The sequence below is a fragment of the Coenobita brevimanus genome, chromosome 14 (genome assembly GCF_032717465.1).
Source record: "Coenobita brevimanus isolate Jiangsu-jjx chromosome 14, ASM3271746v2, whole genome shotgun sequence".
Classification (NCBI taxonomy): domain Eukaryota; kingdom Metazoa; phylum Arthropoda; class Malacostraca; order Decapoda; family Coenobitidae; genus Coenobita; species Coenobita brevimanus.
The window spans coordinates 2,393,402-2,413,023 of record NC_136967.1 but is presented as its reverse complement, the minus strand read 5'-3'; the positions used below and the strand labels follow the sequence as shown (position 1 = coordinate 2,413,023).

Below are 19,622 nucleotides of genomic sequence, written 5' to 3'. Positions count from 1 at the left end.
CATATTCATTCGCATCTATCTGACGTCAAACGTACATGCATGCTAACTGAATAAAATACAGCAATAAAGTGGATAGTATGTATTAGCGATATTAGTGATACGGAGAGTAGTTAGAATGCGAGACAGAGGTGCCACTTTAGCGGATTTAGTCACGTAAGTTACTTCTAGTGCTAAAATTTGATGGCTGGAAGTATTATCGAGTGACACCTTATAGATTAATGAGTGAAGTGTGTATGTTAGCGATATTCTAGAAACTTCAACACTTTTCCAGCAGTATATTCGTAGAGTTTTCAGTAGCTAGCGACAGTCTAGCGTCATCTGAATCTGAGTAAGCTTAGCAACACGAGCACAGTGAGATATCATTACGCCGTCATCGCGTCCGACAGCAGGAGGCACTAGATCTTGGCAGGAGGGTGGTGACTGGTTGTGGGCAATTTTTCGACATCATGGGCCTCTCAAAAACCGTAAGTAGCATGGGCAAAGGTCATTCGTGTTTTCGTCCTTTTAGGCTACATCATATTTCACGAAGGTCAGTGTAATGGGAGGCTTCTTAACACCTCTTCCTTAGCGACTTATTCTTCACTGTGAACTTCAGCCCACTATCGGCATACATCCTTTTCTTATCACTTTGTGACTAACGTCATAGTTCGGCGTTAGGCAGGGTAATTTTATGCCAGGAATAAGTGAACAGAATATTATACAATTTTTATCCAACGTCGGAGAGTTTATGCGGTAAAAAATAAAAAAATAGGCAGTTAACTACCTCTCCAGTTCGAAAAAATGTATAGGCCTACTAAGCTGAATAAAATCGCCTTGAGATGGCAGTAGCCTACTATACAGAAAATTCATCCTCTGGTTGAAGGGATGAAATTCATTATTTCTAGCCTTAAATTTTGAAGGCTTACGTGACGAGTGAAAGTAGGTGTCGCCGATTTTTGCTTGGTAATCTGATAGTTTGGAGATAAGATTTCACGGGAAACTAGTATGAACGAGAGATACAGGATGAACGAGAGATGCGGAGTGAACGAGATTTGCGGGATTAACGAGAGGCAGGATAAACGAGATGCGGGATGAATGAGAAATGGGGGATAAACGAGAGATGTGAAATGAACGAGATACAGGACGAACAAGAGATGTGGAATCAACGAGATACCGAATAAACGTAATGCAGGTTGAACAACAGCTATGAGATGAACGATCGAGAGATACGGGATGATTCTGTGGTTTCCTTGTAATGGGAGGCTTCTTAACACCTCTTCCTTAGCGACTTATTCTGCACTGTGAACTTCAGTAGTCTCTAATATATTGTGCAAGCTATGCCTTAACTATGTTTTTACTCTTACCTGACCTAAACTTGTCACCTCTCCATCTTGAATGTTAAGTTGTAACTAAAGATTAGACAGTGGTGCCACTCACGGTGAAGTGTTATGGAAAGCATGTAGAGCTGTGGCATTTTTCCTGTCACTGTAAGCTGCAAAAGGACGAAAACTTTGGCCAAGTTAAAGTAAAACAAGTGTAGAAATATATGAATAGTATACAAAATAATTATAACCTTTGAACAAAATAATGTTAACCTTTGAACCCAGCCCAAATATCAAGGGAGACGTACTCGTAGGGAAGGGGTTGTTATGAAGGTTTTATGCCTAAGCAGATGGAAAGAACACTTTAAGGAATTGTTGAACATAAGGAATGAAAGTAATGCGAGTGTAAGTGGCTGGGGAATGCCTGGAAGACGGTGGGATGAGAGAAGAGAGGAAGAAATCAGTAGGATGGAAGTTGTGGAAGCAATGAAGAAAATTAAAATGGGGAAAGCCCCAGGAATTTATGGAGTGTGTGGTGAAATGCTGATGCATGAGGGAGAGATAGTAGTAGTATGGATATGGAAGATGTGCAGATTGGCCTGGGAGGGTAGAGTCCCGGAGGATTGGAAGTCAGGTATAATTATTCCCTTGTACAAAGGAAAAGGGGAAGAAGTGTGTGGTAATCATAGGGGCATTTGTCTTCTTTGTGTAACAGGAAAAGTAAAAGGTAGGATACTTATTGACAGAGTTAGGGATATAACAGAGGAATTAGCTGGAAAAGAACAGGGAGGTTTTAGGAAGGGAAGAGGTTGTCTAGATCAGATATTCGTTCTTAGTTCTTTAGTGGAGGTTTCTAGAGAAGGGAAAAAAATTGTATGTGGCGTTCATGGATTTGGAGAAAGAATATGACAGAGTGGCTAGACAAGGAATGTGGAAAGTATTAAGAATATATGGAGTAGATGGGAAGTTGCTGAAAGCCGTGAAGAGTATATATGTGAGTGCTAAGGCTGCAGTGCGTGTGGATAATGAACTGAGTTCTTCTATTTGAAGGTTGGATTGAAACAAGGATGTCTTGTCTCCATGGTTGTTCAGACTGTATATGGATGGGGTTATAAAAGAGATACAAGGTAGGACAGTGGATGTTGGAGCGGCCCTTGTGTGAGAGAGGGCAGTGTTTGGAAACTCCCTGTATTGTTATTTGGAGATGATACTGTCTAGTTAAGTGAAGATGAAGGGGAGCTGCAAGGCTTGGTGGATGGGTTTGGGAGACTGTGTAAGAAATGGAATCTAAAGGTGAATGTAGGGAACAGTATAGTTTTTTTTTTTTTTTTTATGGTTTTCGAGAGAAGTGAAGTCAGTGAAAGTACAGTGAGGTTGGATGAGGAGGAAATGAAGAATGTGAGTGCTTTTAAGTAGTTTAAGTACTTGGGTAGTGTGATGAGTAAGGATAGAAGTTTAGAGGGTGAAGTGCTTGAAAGGGTACAGCAAGGAAGAAAGGTTGCTGGTTCCTTGAAAGCAGTGATAAGAAACAGGGAAGTGAGCATGGAAGTGAAAAAGTTACTACATGACATTATTGTGATACCAACTCCAACGTATGGAAGTGAAGCTTGGACCTTGTTGGAGGGACAGAATTCAAGAGTGAGAGCAGTGGATATGAGTTACTTGAGAGGAGCATGTGAAGTCACATGGAGACAGACTGACAAATGAGGAAGTGAAGGAACGTTGTGGTGTGGATGTGGATGTGATAGGAAGTGTTAGGAGAAACACATTGGGATGGTTTGGCCATGTGGAGAGGATGGAGAGTGAGAAACTGACGAGGAGAGTGTATGTGAGTGAGGTGAAGGGGGGGAGAGGGAGGAGAGGCCTAGGATGAGATGGAGGGATGGAGTGTAGAGGTATATGAGAGAGAGGGGTGTGAGCTGGGAGCAGGGCAGTGAAATGGCGGGGGACAGGGCGACATAGAGGCGATTTGTTTGTGGCCACCCCTTACGGGATTAAGGCATCTGGCAATAGATGACGGATGAACCGTATCCTCTTTGGCATATAGGTTTCGTTCGTGGCATCTCGTCTTTGCAAATTACACCTCAGTTTGCTCATGAACGTTATTTATATACGGTATATCTTTTAAATATCAACAGAATTTGTATCCGGAATATGTAGGAGATACTAATGCGGTATAGACTGAATTAATCGCAGAGAAAGAAGTGTTACGAATCTCCAAAGCCCACTGAAGGTTCTTGATGACAGGAGACTTCCACATCGGTAACATATAAGAGAATTAGGCAACAAGGAGTTACGGTTTGTCAGATTTGAGCAAGCAGACTATTGTTGAATCTGAACGCATTCCATCGGTCCTTCCTGCTCTTATCATGACTCACCTTATCAAAGTCTTTATCGCAGAGGCCACGTTCATCTCGGTGATTCTCTCTCTCTCTCTCTCTCTCTCTCTCTTCTGGTATACCATAGTTTCACCATTTGAACTCTAGTATTTCATTTATATTGTCTTCCCGCTGCCTACAGACGATTTTATTCAGTTCAAAAGAGATTTTTCGAACTGGAAGGGTTACAGTAGAAATACCCTTCGTCCCTTCAATAAGATCATGGGGAAAAGTCTCGAGAGGGGAAAATAGATGCAAGGAGTCAATGGGGAAATTGATAAATAGATTTCTGGCAAATAGAGCAATGGCGAAAGTAGGTCCGTGGGGAAAACTGAAGAGGCCTTTTAAGAATCGTCTGAAAATGACAAAATGAAATAAAATACCTGACGTGAGTGAAAAGAATTACGAATTTGAGGGGTCATATACAGCCTTCACTAACCCCTTCAGAACTAGATGTTTTCCCAAACTTAAAAAATCGCCATGAGACAGCAGGAACGACCCAATAGAATACGTGATGCAGTTCATGAGGTTGACATTGCACCGGTTCTTCCTTATCGTGACTCACTCCCCTTATCAGTAGCTTTTATCTAAGAGGAAATTATTCGTGTCTTACATGTTTCTATATATATATATATATATATATATATATATATATATATATATATATATATATACATATATATATATATATAACTATAGTGCATTTACATTCACCTGACAAACATCCTTAACTCCACCCCTTCTCCATTTTTTTTTAAGTTTGGTTGATAGGTGTAGTCATTTGGGAGGGTTGATTTCAGTAGTAACCATGGAGACTCATTCCAATCCATAACTAAGGCTCATCGAATGTTATGTAATTACGGCACAACATTCAACTAAAAAGAGTAGTCTGGTGGCCCAGTTCCGTCAGATGATAAATTGTAGGCTGTATTTAACCCTAAGTACGGTGATAAGTTTTATCAATTCTTGCCACTTCCAGACGATTTCATGCAAATAAGGAAAAACCTCGTGCTGAATGGGTTATTGATGGCTGTATTGCCTCATCTAGCTCGATAATCCCCCCATCTGAAAAAATAACGTGAAGATAAAGATAAGGGTGGGAGGAAGATTCCATGAGGCGCTTAGCTAAGGTGCTCATATGAGTAACATTAGCCTTTAAGCCAATGGCGGGCTAGTCACCCTTCTGTCCTTGGATACAGTGTCTCTACATCATCCAAACTACCAGTTACCATCCCTAAGTGTTACCCTATAGATGCTCATTTTATCTACCAATCCACAAATGATGGATGGACACACCTTAATTAAGAGACACCAGCTGCTGCACCAGGATTCGAACCGTAGCGCTAACAGTCCGGCTGATTAGCTAGTCGAGATGCTAACCACTCAGCTCTCTGGAAATAGCAAGAATAATGAAACATCATGAGACTGAAGGTTGGCAGATTCGGTACCAGCCAGAGGTACAACCAGGGACAAAATTTGGTCTAGAATTTCATTTCTCACTTCCCTCTGCTGGTTATTATTTACAAAATGTGAGATGCGAAGTAGATTTCTCTGGTCACATGGGATTCTCTCAGCTATGGTGCGTCAAGGGGGAAGGTAACGGACATGTCCTAAGAGTGACATAAACGTACTGGGATAACAGGATAACTTTTGCCTCTGACTGTGCATTACAAACTCAGCATGACTTGCGGTGACACTCGCATTTACCATTGCCAGGATTTACGTACTCTTTTTCCACCGAGATTTTTTATTGCATGAGAGAGAGAGGAGAGGAGGGGGGAGGATCATGCATTGTATGTCAGTCTGCCTGCCGGCAACTCCATGGTGCCCTGATAACAGTGATTAGATTACGGGCTTCCTGTGTGTGTGTGTGTGTGTGTGTGTGTGTCTTTTAATGATTGTACCATACCTACATACGTTCTGCCATCAATCCATGTTCGAGTATATATGTATGTACAGTATTGTAGTGATCGGCACACACACACACACACACACACACACACACACACACACTAGAGAGAGAGAGAGAGAGAGGCCAACAGAATTTCAACATCGTATCGTACACTCCAAAGCCCTTCGCACATACACCACTCCCATGCATGAAGGATTGGGTGTGGGCGGGCTACTTCTCCAATGACAGTGGTGTATTTCGACCCCACGGATCACATACCCTTCAGATCCCTTTAAACATGGCTTGAGGAAGTTGAGGTTGTATAGAAGAGCTGTTTACCCACGTCAGGCGTGTGTTAACCGGCCGCTGCTATACTTATGTTGGATTTCTTTTATTTTTAATGTAGTCGGTGAAAGTTTGGACACGATCAAGATTCTAATATGCATCTGTTATGTTTTCTGAAGGACTAAGGAATGTTATAATAGAGGCCTATTGTGGAAACCGGTACACTCTCTCTCTCTCTCTCTCTCTCTCTCTCTCTCTTTGTGATGTCAACTCACAACAATGCCAATTCAAACAGACCACTTCAGTTAAGCCTTTTTTCTTTCTGTCGACGAAAAAAGTCTGGCAAAACAAAGAAGCAAGAAGTCAAGAGCGCATGCGGTGATATGAAAGGTGTTGTGTGATGTAGATGGTGATAATACAGATGTTGTGTGATGTAGAGGGTGGTAATACAGATATTGTGTGATGAAGATGGTGTTCATACAGATGTTGTGTGAGGTAGTTGGTGATAATACAGATGTGTGATGTAAATGGTGATAATACAGATGTGTGATGTAGATAGTGATGATACAGATGATGTGTGATGTAGATGGTGATAATACTGGTGATGTGTGATGTAGATGGTGATAATACTGGTGATGTGTGACATAAATGGTGATAATACAGATGATGTGTGATGTAGATGGTGATAATACGCATGTGTGATGCAGTTGGCGATAATACAGATGTTGTTTGATGTAAATAGTGATGATGAAGATGACGTTATGTGATGCAAGTATAGTGGTTGTGTCGTGCAGATGGTGATGAAACATACGTTCCTGGAAGCCTGTGTTTGATAATTCCTCCTCTGTTTGCAGGTGTTGACGGCGGCATTGAAATGGACACTGTCATTGGCCACGTCCGTGTTTGTGGGGTTGGGGTTGGTGTTTAGGAGACTGTGGGAGGGGCCTTCCTTCTTCCACGTCACCCCCAGACCCTCGCCACCCTCTATACTCTACGACTCGAAGTGGGGCAAGCATGCGTATATGGACATTAAGGTGAGGGGTATACTCTCTCTCTCTCTCTCTCTCTCTCTCTCTCTCTCTCTCTCTAAGGGGTAAGCAAGCATAGACTATATGGACATTAAGATGGGGGTTATTCAAATAAGAATGGACAAAATAAGAGTAACAGTGATGATGATAATGATAGCACTGATGATGTTGATGCTATACCCCCATCCTCCACCCGCAGAGTCAGGGCATCAGACTGCACTATGTAGAGGCTGGTGACCGCAGTAAGCCCCTCATGGTGTTCGTCCATGGCTTCCCTGAGTGCTGGTTCTCCTGGCGACATCAGCTCACACACTTCGCAAAAACTCACTGGTATTTACATTGTTTTTAATAATCATCATGCATCAGCTCAGGGCATAGATTACACCATTTTAGACCTTGCACAATTACCTTCAGACCCACTCAGATCGTATTGAAAAAGCTGAAAATACTACTGGGTTATAATTTTTTTACTCCGATGCACACAGGGTGGTGGCAGTGGATTTGCGAGGCTATGGTGACTCTGACAAGCCAACAAAAACCAGCCAGTACAAGACCAACCTGCTGGTAGAGGACCTCAGGCTCTTCATACAGGCACTTGGTCAGTTCTCAGATACAGTACAGGGTGGTCCATACAGTGTGCCCTCCTTGCTGGCTACTTCTTGTGGGATGCAGGATAACTCAGTACCTGTATTCACATTTGCTTGGGATCATTTACAACACCTTTTCCTTGACAGTTTTTTTCCGCTAATGTTACATTAATATTGTCACATACACTTTTATTTGTGCTGTCTGTGTGGGTCTTCAAAATACTTGGAATTGTGAGAACTGCTGTATCTAATGATGCAGTAAAAAATAGTGAAAGCCATATTTGTCCAAAACTTTAATAGAACCTAGCCTTAATGTGGTGGTGTTGCAGGGCAAGAGAAGTGTACGCTGGTGGCCCACGACTGGGGTGCAGCGCTGGCATGGCAGCTGGTCATCTTCCACCCTGAAATGTTCTCCTGCCACATCTCTGTGAATGGCCCACACCAAGGTGCCTTCCGGAACCACCTTTACCAATCTTGGAAGCAGCTATTCAAGTCATGGTAAGTCATCATCTCTAGTGCCTTCCTCCTGGGAACTCACTGACAGGGGATGGCCATGATAGAACCACCGTCCCAGGTTACTTGTCCTGACATATCTTTTTCACTCTCTCAGACACTCTTTTCTCTTCCTCTTCCTTCTCTCTCACCAGAGTCCTGCAACGCTTTATTTTCCCCTAACCCAAATGGTCATCTTCTTTGAAAATTTCCTTCAGTATTACTGGCAAATACTTTCTATAGCATTCAGCACATGTGCATTCTTTTATTATGTCTGCACAGTCTCTGGAATTCCCCTGCTCAGTTAGTACTGCCTATGTGAGCAGCTGTTCTGAAAGAAATAATTTTAACTCCACAGTTCACTCATTGTGCATCACTCATGATGGCTTGATCTATCGAGCCATCACTCTGTCATCAACATTTTGTGCTCTTGAACACATCTGCAGATATAAACTTTGACATTCATGTTATGCAAGGCAATTCTTACTGTAGTACAGTTCTCTGGTTTCAGTGAAGAATTGAATAAGAGAGAAAGCAGTCCCAATTCTTTCATACCCAGTTATTCTTTCCTCTGCCTGTGCCATAGGAGCTTCAAGGGTACTCTTACCACAAATAGTGGGTGTTGGGGTCACCACATTCAAACACTAGTCTAAGGAGTGGGGGTCCTGTCCCTCTCAATTGCAACCTTTTTTTATCACTTTTTAGTGAATGTAATTACTGGTACTCCATTCCCTCATTTTTTACGTTCTTATAAAATAAATCAGTGTTAGTGCTTACCTTATTCAAGTCAAATTATCTGTGACTTAGAAAGTTTGTCAGTTAAGTAATAACTGAAGAAATTACAGGAAAGTCCAAATTTTAAGTACTGTAATGTATTTGCCTCATACAGAAATATCCTACAGAGTTATTAAGTACCATAATATACAGCATTGTATATAATTCTATCTATCTATCTATCTATCTATACCCCGCCGCCCTAATCCCGCAAAAGGTGGCCGCAGACAAAACGCCTCCAAGTCGCTCTGTCACCCACCATTTGACTACCCTCCCCCCAACTCACCCCCCCCTCCCTCATATACCTCTCAACTCCATCCCTCCACCTCATCTTCGATCTACCTCTCCCTCTCCCTCCCTCCACCTCACCTACATACACCCTCTTAGTCAGTCTTTCATTCTCCATTCTCTTCACATGTCCAAACCACCTCAGTGTATTTCTCCTAATCTTCTCAACCACATCCACCCCACAGCGTTCCTTCACTTCTTCATTTGTCAACCTGTCCCTCCACGTCACTCCACATGCTCCTCTCAAGTAACTCATTTCCACTGCTCTCACTCTTGACTTGTTCCCCTCTTGCAAGGACCATGCCTCGCTTCCATACGTCAGGGTAGGGATCACAATACTATCATGCAGTGACTTCTTAACTTCCATACTCACTTCCCTATTTCTCATCATTGCTTTCAGTGTACCAACAACCTTCCTTCCCTGCTGTACCCTTTCACGCACTTCATCCCCCAAAGTTCCATCCTTACTCATCACACTACCCAAGTACTTGAATGGACTCACATTCTTCATATCCTCACCATCCAACCTCACTGCACACTCTGTGACTTCATTCCTCTCAAACACCGTAACTTTACTTTTGTTTACGTTAACTTTCAGATTCCTCCTCCTACACACTGTCCCAAATTCATTCACCAAACCTTGCAACTCCCATTCATCTTCACTCAACTACTGTATCATCAGCAAACAGCAACACCGGAAGCTTCCAAATCTCACCCTCATTCATTAGAGCCACCCCCACATCCACTGCCCTACCCTGCACCTCCTTTACAACCCCATTTGTAATAATTGGCAACTTTTAACTCTGCTTCTCCCACTGTCCCCTCTAGGTATGTGTTTTTCTTCCAAATGCCTTGGCTGCCTGAGATGGTGTGCACAAACAAGGACCTCAGATTCTTCAACAAGTTGTTCAAGATCAGCAAGGAGTTTGATCCTTCTCCTGATGATGTCATTGAGGCTTACAAATTTTACTTCTCCCAGAAAGGTATGACCAGTTCACTAATTGTATTGCAGTACTGTACATTTCTTTGATGAAACTCTGTGCTCATGCTTTGCTGTGGTAAAAATGTTTAACTCATGGTCATTGAGGACATACTATTGTTTGTCCACTTCAGCTTGGCAGAGATTTTTGTCATTTTGCAGCATGTCTCCCACAGATCTTTAGCAAAGAAAGATATACTGTGGCTTTACATACTTTCCAAGTACTTTTTTTTTTTTCCCCCCAGCCTCTTCTGTTCCTTTCCCTGTCTGTTCACTCTCACAGGGGCTTGAAATTAATTATAGTATGAGTAAGTGCTGTTCTCTTCTATGGTGCCTGCTTGTTATCTTCAACTAGAGGGGCAGTATTTATAAAGGATCCAAGTCAATTTCTGCAATAAGTAAGTCTCCATAGCAATTAATCACTACCAGAAAACCATTTGTTTCCTCATCTTTTTCACATTACAGTATTACAATGGTTATGACGTGTTTGGCAGCCGTATGAATTAAGATCAAAACATAAACTAATGCAACTTAGGCTTAAAAACGAATATGCCTCAGTGTTACTTGTCTTGTCCCCAGATGCCTTCACCTTCCCCATCAATTACTACCGCAACATCAGCTTTGGTGATACTCGAGAGTTCCCCAGGGTGAAGGTGCCGACGTTGGTGGTGTGGGGCTCTAAGGACATTTATCTCAACAAGGACATTGCTATATTGTATGTCCTCACGAGTTTTGTACAGCCATCACCATCACCATCATCACTCACCATCATCATCATCAACATTGTCATTGTCAGTCACCAAAAATATCAATACTGTCACCACCACCACCATAGGAAGCTTTGCAGCACCTCTATCCTAGCAGTTTATTTTGCATATTACACCAACTTTCTTGTATTTTATTTATATTGCATCACTACAGGAACAGCATCATTAACATTCAAAAGCATACCAAGAAGTAATGTGCAGAATAAATGGCTAAGGAAGAAGTGCTAGGAAATCTCAGAAGCCACGAACAATACAATGTCTTGACTTAAAATGAGGATTGACTGTATTCATGTTTACACCACCACCTGAATCAGAATAATAATTCACTGCGTAACATGTTTTATGAAATCTCCAAAGCCATTTAAAGTACAGTCTCTTAAGGATTGCCTGTATTTGTATGCCATACTGCCTAACAGGAGTGCCAACGAGTGTGAGAGAGCCAAGGTGAAGTTCGTGGAGGGTGCCAGTCACTTCGTGCAGCAGGAGGAGCCACACACAGTCAACAAGCACATTCAGGACTTCCTACATGAACTCCCAGGCACTAACTGATGCAACACTGTGGCCTAAATTCTTGTCAGTTGATTAGGTTTTCTGGCATCTCTTTCTACACAATTTATCTCAGTAATTTTCTTTTTGTGGCATCTATATCTTTTTAATATCGACGCAAATTGCATAAAAAAATAAATATCATTCAGACCTCTTTTCCCACCCTAGGGCAGGGCATAAATAATAAATAAGAATATTAGCGAGCCATATGCATGTGTAAAATAATCAGAAGGAGGTGCTGTGCTCTTTTTACTCCAACTTGCGTAAAATTAACATCGCATTATTTGATTGCTGAGCTGTAACAGTAGAATATGATACCAGTCACGAAAAAGTGCTATGGAAAGGATGTGACGCTGCATTATTGCCTTTTCCTGTCACAGAGCTATGCAAAATAAGCTACAAAAATACAAAAAACCTCGGCCAAGTTAAGGTGAAAGAACTGTAGAGAACTTCATAAGCTGACGAAATATAACCCACTGTAATTCCCATAACTCTTTCACTGCTTTTGTTTCTGTCACCATCTGAAATTCACTGACACTTCCCAGCCAGATGTAGTGGTGAAAGGTGTTATGTGAGATACTGTAATACGACAAATATGAAACACACTTCTCTGCCAGCTGTGGTGTTGGTGTTACATGAAATATTTTTGAAACAGATATATGATCACACAACAAGGGAGGATACTCGCTGATAACCAAGGAGGAATGAATTATCTGAAAGGAAGGACACAGTGCTGGCAGGGACTGTCAGCGAGCTTTTGCTTGTGATTGTACACTTATTCAGGCAAACATCAGATTACTATATTCATTAGAGGGAAATCCTAGCCATCAGAGGGTTACTGGTTACAATACCCTTCTTATTCTAGCCTGGCCAAAAACTGCCAACTTTCCATGTTGACTACCGAATTGTAACGAGATTAATGCTTTAAATATGATGCTAGTCATGAAGAAGTGCCATAGAGGGAATGTAGAGCCATAACATTTTGTTCTGCCACTGAACTACATGTAATAAGCTACAAAGTACAAATATCTGGGCCAAGTCAGAGTGAAAGCACTATATATCAACTGACCTTTGCATGCCCAATCCTTTAAGCTGGAGAGAAAAAAAAAAAAAAGCAAGAATAAATATAAAGACAAAGTAGTGAAAGGGTTCAAGCAGTTTGAATGTTAACATATACTCTACGATTGAACTAATTAATTGAATACTGTATGTGTTTGGGTAAGGATGGTCGCATTGAAGGCAATGATTCTTTCACCAGTAAAGGATACTGGTAATTTGTTACTAAAATAAGACCTAATTTGTGCAAGTCTAGAAGGGGTGTGGTTGTCACAACTCTCTACAACTTTTTAACCTCATCAGGTTGAATGTCTTCTCTGCTTTAAACATATGATTTTATTCAGTGTAGAACTCCATCATAGTATTTAAAAAAAAAAAAAAAAAAAAAAAAAACCATTTTGAATAGTCATAAGATGAATAAAATTTTCTTTATGACAAGAATACATCAGTTAAGACCACCAGATACTGTACAAGAGGTTATGATGTACAGAACTGAGTCTGGAAGATACTGTACTATAAATCTCATACATTCTGACAAAAAGATAAGAAGAGTATTAGAGGGAAACAAATTTCCTTTAAAAAAATCAATAAATAACCAAAGCATTGAGAAATGTACACACACTTTTGCTGTCACTCTCCTGACACATTTTTATTTACAGTTCAAAGGAGGAGTGACTTCATTAATGTGGTTTGTGTTAATTGGTGAGTTATTATTACTGGAAACATTCCATTTGTAATTACTGGGTAATTTAAAAATATGTTAACATTTTACAATTTGTGAAGGAGCTCACAAAAACAATGTTCAGTCTTCTCTGACATGCTTAAGTATAAATGGACATTCAGCAGTTGTTATATGCAGGACCTGAATATACCACTAAATATTATCATCAATAAACTAGAGTACATGTACAGATCCATGCATTTGTGTTAACATATTTCTGAATCACTGTTATTGAATACTTTAATAATTAATTTGTTTATGAAGTGTGCAAAATAAATAAATAAAATAATTTACATTACATCTTTATCCTCATCTTAAATGTCAGGACCAACTTGCTTAGCCCCGGCGTTCTACACTCCTCATGGGGCAACACTGGATTAGATGATGAAAGGATGAATACATCTTTAGCAATTCCACTTCCTGACCACTTCAATGCTGACATGAGTAAAATACAACTCCACCCCCCCCACCACCACCACCAAAAAAAAAAGCAAGCTCATAAGGCTAGTGACTATTCATCCCCATCTTGTGCAGCTGGACTGGGTAGTGTAGCTCCACCACCAACAGGCAATAAAAGAATGAATGACGTATCCATGCACTGTATGACTCCACAAGTAGGTGAAATAATAACCAATCCCATATTACAGTACCTCCTTTCAGGTGAAGAACCCCAGGGCTTGGATTTATAGTCCAATACATACTGTATACTATACTGGTAAGAGACACCTTGCAACCTTTAATTAAAAGCACTGTGACTGAACCTCAAAACTCACTGTAGAATGTAAACCATGCATGCTAAGCAGAGCCATCACTACATCTGACCCATTCCAACCACTAGACCACCATCTGTAACCATCACCCAATATCATAATGTAGAAATAAATAATAAAATATATATAATATCCTGAATTTACTAACTACATAACTAACCCACAGTCCCCTTTCAAGCACATTAAGTATTACAACAACCCGATCTAACTCCATTTCTATTATAAAATTATATGTACAAAGTGTCCAGTTTGAGGTAAATGTACAGTTACTACACATTTTGCATTGGTGTACCTTATTTAGTCAGCCAAATGTTATCAATTATGCAGTACTTCATGATGCATTAAGACAAAGGAATTACTATATAATAAAAAATGCCCATATCCACCACAACTCCCTTTTATTATAATAAAAAGAGTTCTTGTGTAACCTCCAACAATATCACACTCCAGTGCAAGTCCATTGGAACTAAATAGCCCTAATCATATTCCTATTTTCATCAGCAGAGCCTGTTATCACATTCTATATTTTCAGTACAATAGGCCTTTATTACAAGTTACCCTTTTTGACATTTCTATTACATCCACAGCCAATTACTGAAAAAATACATATTAACATTCCATTGCTACAAATAATGCATTTACCGGTTCCCCAAAATTCACAAGAACAGCAGAACGGAAAAATCACAATTTTTTAACACACCTGCCCTCTTCATAAACACAGGGCCAGAACACTAGAACAGCTCAGTGGTAGCACTTGCACTTCACAACCACAGGATTGGCCGTTTGAGACCGCACCTGGGCCATGTATTTCTGGTGAGAGATGTAACGGTCTCTCCAAGGATCTCTCCTTGCCTTACAGTTTATTTGGTCCTAGCTTGGGGGATTCAGCTCTTCATAAACATGCTCGTGACTAGTGAGCCAACAAATAAATGGATAAGGTGTTCTATAAATTACCAAAACTTTTTAACACTATGCCTAGTGACTTCTTGAGAAAGGGCTTATTGTAATGTCAGTGATTTATGTTACTTGAGAAAATTCTTCAATGATAAAATACCATAATTTACATATATTACAAATGTGCTTTGCCTAACTGCTAATTAAGCAAAGGATATACAGTATTATACTGTACTGTACTGTGCATAAATTATAAACTGTTCAGATCATTTTTTTTTTTTTTTTCATATTTTAGTCTAAATTTTACATATAATGTACAGATATAATAGCAACCTCATTTGTGTGTGTGTGTGTGTGTGTGTGTGTGTGTGTGTGTGTGTGTGTGTGTCCAACTCTGGGCATAGGCTTCATAGCCTGCTATCAAGGCCCAGCAGTCCTCCTACATACAATACACCTTTACATGTCAACACTTTGGCACTAACAGCCACCATCCATATTGAATACATGCTAGGGCCGTCTTATACAGGACTGGTGTATTGGTATTAGCAGGGGTATTTTTACATGTCGGCGGGTCTTCTGGTAGATCAGTGAAGGCTGATTAAATGAAATTCAAATCCTTAAACTGTTCCCTGCCCCAGCGGGGATTTGAACCTGGGACTGCAGGCCACCTCTCTACTAATGTGTAATAGCATCATGTCTTACCTGGAAGATTTAGAAAAGGTTGTTTATGAGCCATTTGCCTAAGTACAGCACTTATCTGCTCACAAACAACATCCTTCATTGAGCATATACAATACACATACAGTAAATGTCAGAAATGTGTTTCAAAATATCACAACTTTTTCATATATCTGGTACAGTACACGGGGTAAAGCTGGCAAATCATCTTTAAAAGTAACAATGGAGCTTTAATATGCAGTATATCTGTAATTACTGTGGCTTTATTATGGGGAGCGCAGTAGCTTGGTGGTAGCGTGTTGGGCTCATAATCATGAGGTTGCGAGTTCGCGCCCCGCCCGGTGGTTGCTATGCTGGGAGGGGTAGTGCTCTCCTGTAACCCTAGCAGGGTTATATGATCTGATGAGGTCTAGCTCAGGGATTAATCCCTTTAAAAATGATGATGATGTGGCTTTATTATAAATAAACAAAATAAATAAAATGGAAACATGTAACAAGGTCATGCTACACAGCACAAGTCTCTTCATCATTCTATTTTTTTTTTTTTTTTTAATTCTAGTCTACCATCTGAGTTTCAATGAACTGTTTAATACTGACTGGTCCTTACTGATTTAATTACTCACAATTCTTAATTAAAAATGTCATGCTCACTTTTTCTAAATATTGCACATGATACCAATACCTAAAGGATCATCCATTCATTTTTTTCTAAACTATCTGAATCTACTGTATTGTATATTTATAAACAACTTTATAACCAGTGCAGCAATGAAGCATTCTTTCTGACCATACACTGCCTTCACTACTAAAAAGAGTGAATAATAACTTACAATTATCCTTGCCGCATACTCATACATTACACAGATTGTACAGAAAGTATTGTTGGTAAATAAATTGAAAAACAACATTATCATACCATCACCAATACATTCAACACAGTTAAGTATCTTCTTTACAGTAACAGCTTCTGCCTTGAAGTTTGATTTAACATAAAAAAGTTGTGGGACACAATCAGAGCTGGAGATCATTATAATAACAGACCATACCAAAACTATGAACACTGCAATCGTGGACAAAACTTAACATTCTACTGCAACTACTTCAGAGATAAGGAATGACCATCACCGTCCTCCACGTCACATCATGTCATAAGAGCATCAACTATGGGCTGAGAAACATACCAAGCTTCTTTCGGCCATGGAATACATATTATCAGAAAAAAAAATTAAAAGTGAAATATCAAATAAAAAATTACGTCCCTGGCTGTACATGTCCATAATATTCCACCATCATCATCACCATCCTACCTCAACTTCCCACACCTATACTGTAATTCAATAGGCTGAGTAAGGTTAAGACATAGGTAAAGTTTATTCATTCAGTTTTACCCTCTGTCACTACTGCTTGTCCTCCGCTTTCTCTTTTATTCACACTTAATCAGGTTCTTCTTGGTCTTAAACCTCACTTTTCACCAATACAGTAACCATATTCCTAATACTGTAGTCAATAGCTATTTTCTGAATAAATACTTGCATAATATCAATGTAATTAATTTCAGTAAACACAAACCCCTATTTCCTGGATATCTGTGTATGGTCAAGGGTGTCCTCCTGGCCAAATGTGATGTCTGAAATTTTTTAGAGAGGATATGGCCATGCAGCCCCTTTATTACGGCACTGGTTATAATAACTAAATACAATAAGTCTTCATTATATGTCAGTCATGTGTTCCAAAATGTTACAATTTCTTCCATACACCTGGTAATGTACTGTACTATAAATTGGGACAAAATAAAAAAATCAGCTTTATGGGCAACAAAGAAATTTGAAATATTAATCTTTCTATAATTTAATGTGAAGCTGATTAAAAGAATAATGATATTAAAGGAGACATATAATAAGGACTTACTATACTACACATTTTCTTTCCCAAACCTGAATGAACTAGCCTAAGCCAAAATCACTTTTCTTCCAGCTGTCTATTTTCATTATGCTTGTTACATAAGCTCCCTACTTAACTATGTATAAATTTTGTGTAGCCAAAACTCTGTATTCAAGTTGTGGGAGTAGCCCAGCTCAAACAGGTGAAAAAAACCCAGCTAGAGTAGAAGTAATTGCCAGTTATTACTCCAGCCATGACACAAAATGGCTGGACGACCTACAGGCCATAACCTAATAATAAAAAAACACTAACTCGAACTCCCAATGGATAAGCACTAAAATGAAAGTAAACATGTTACTTCTAAACTGAGCACTATCTTATCAGGGACTAAACCTTTGTAACACCTGCTAGTATTCTCCTCGTCTACATGGCAATCTACTAATCAGTTTTGATCACTTCTGCCAGGGGATACCAGCTTTCTCTTACTACTACCACCAGATATTACTCAAGTTTGGAAAGACTGGCTTAACTGGAATACTTAAATAAAGAACGAATTAATAAACCCATCACTACTAGAGTCTATCCAAAGTTGAAAAATATCATCAGCTGGTGGGAAGATTAAAATTTTAAAAATGTTTATCAGACTGAATTGGTTAAAATTCTAATAATTATGGCACAGAAAGAACACAGTATGCTTAGTCCTCTTAAAGTTGTTTCATTATTAAGCTGCTGATGACTGAACATCTATTCTTCACTTGAGTTCCTCATGTCATAAAGTTGAACAGAAATCAGAAATGTGTTTTTGTGCTATGAACCCTTTAGTCTTGGGCCAAGAGCATGTTTCACTTAGAGCCTTTTCACTTAAAGTAGCATTTTTCTTGCATACATCCAATCCAAAATCTGACTATTTAGCAGACTTTCCTACATATGTTCTTGTGTATGCTTCTCCGAGTTGATTTAACATTATGTTCACTGTTTGACTGCCAGAATGCAGGACAATGTAAATAATGCAGAAAACACTGAAAATACAGTATCAACTTCCTTAGTCTTTTAACAAAATTCTTGAAAACAGCTTCATACTGCTGTTGCTGATTAACCCTGGTCTGTCTGGTCAAGCAGACCCATCAACCACAAGCAAGCAATCATCCCTGCAGGACCATCCCATGGAATGAACTGATGCTCCCCTGCAACAGACAGTGCCTCATCACAGCAACGTGATGGGTAGGGTGTGGAGATCTGGTTCCCAGATGGACGCTGCATTTGCGTCTCTCCACCTAGTTATGACGGGCACCACAATAGTCTCCACTTCAGCTCATTACTTGGTGACATGATTACCAGCCAGCATCGTAAACAATTTCCTAGCTTACAGTAAACCATTAGGCCTGTCCATCAGCACAGAGCCATATGAAGTGGAAAGAAGCATAACAAAAGTGACAGGAAGGACAAGAGAAATAGGAAGAGAGAAAGGCAGACACAAAAAAGAGATAAAGGAGAAGGAAGAAGTAAGCAGCACTACATCAAGTGAGTGGCTGGTGAAAATAGTACACTGTTCTGTGCTGTACTTGTAAACCAATGCAGTGTTATTACTGTCATAAGCTCAGCACTGAAATATGGTACAGTGCTGCATACACAGCAAGTCATGTAATTCCTGTTTCATTAATAACAATACATGTCTCTTACTAACACACACACACACACACACACACACACACACACACACACACACACACAGTTTTACTGTTCTCGTCAGTCATAATGCTCACAAATTATAAAATAATTAATAAAGTGATTTGATTCATTATAAAGTTGCTCTATAGTCAGAAATGAGTGTCTGTTGTGCTTTTAGCCCCTCAATCACAAACCAGAAGGCTGTCTAACTTAAGTTGTTTCATTCACTGTAGCATGCCTGCACACAGCCTGGAAATACAATGAGGACTGACTGTACCTGAGTGCATCCACAAGAGAAAAATGATTAACCCCTTCACAATCATTCATTCATTTGTTTTTTAAGGCTCCAACATGCTTGAATATGCAGGCCTTGGCCGCCTAATGATGGATCTCCCTGCTGCTCAATCTCTGGCAGGTTCTCTATTCAGTCCCTTATCCATGATGTCACACTCCATGGCCTCGTCCCAGGTCTTTTTCTGTCTACCTCTCGCAACACTAACCCTAACATTAGCACTTCTCATTTTCTGCACCCAATTACCATCCCCATCCTCTCCACATGCCCGAACCACCTCAATCTACCTTTCCTCATCACAGCACCAATACATTCCAGTCCCATCCTACCCCTCAACTGTTCCATC

General features: G+C 40.0%; 1 protein-coding gene across 1 annotated transcript; it reads left to right on the top strand.

The window, feature by feature from the left end:
• Positions 1–400: 400 nt before the first annotated feature.
• LOC145417825 (epoxide hydrolase 3-like) lies at positions 401–13,356 on the top strand. Its single transcript, XM_080286447.1, has 8 exons — positions 401–464; positions 6,710–6,889; positions 7,083–7,213; positions 7,369–7,481; positions 7,800–7,968; positions 9,853–10,007; positions 10,583–10,718; positions 11,187–13,356. Exons 1-8 carry the CDS (start codon positions 447–449, stop codon positions 11,317–11,319), a joined length of 1,035 nt encoding a protein of 344 aa, XP_080142573.1. The 5' UTR covers positions 401–446; the 3' UTR covers positions 11,320–13,356.
• Positions 13,357–19,622: the final 6,266 nt, after the last annotated feature.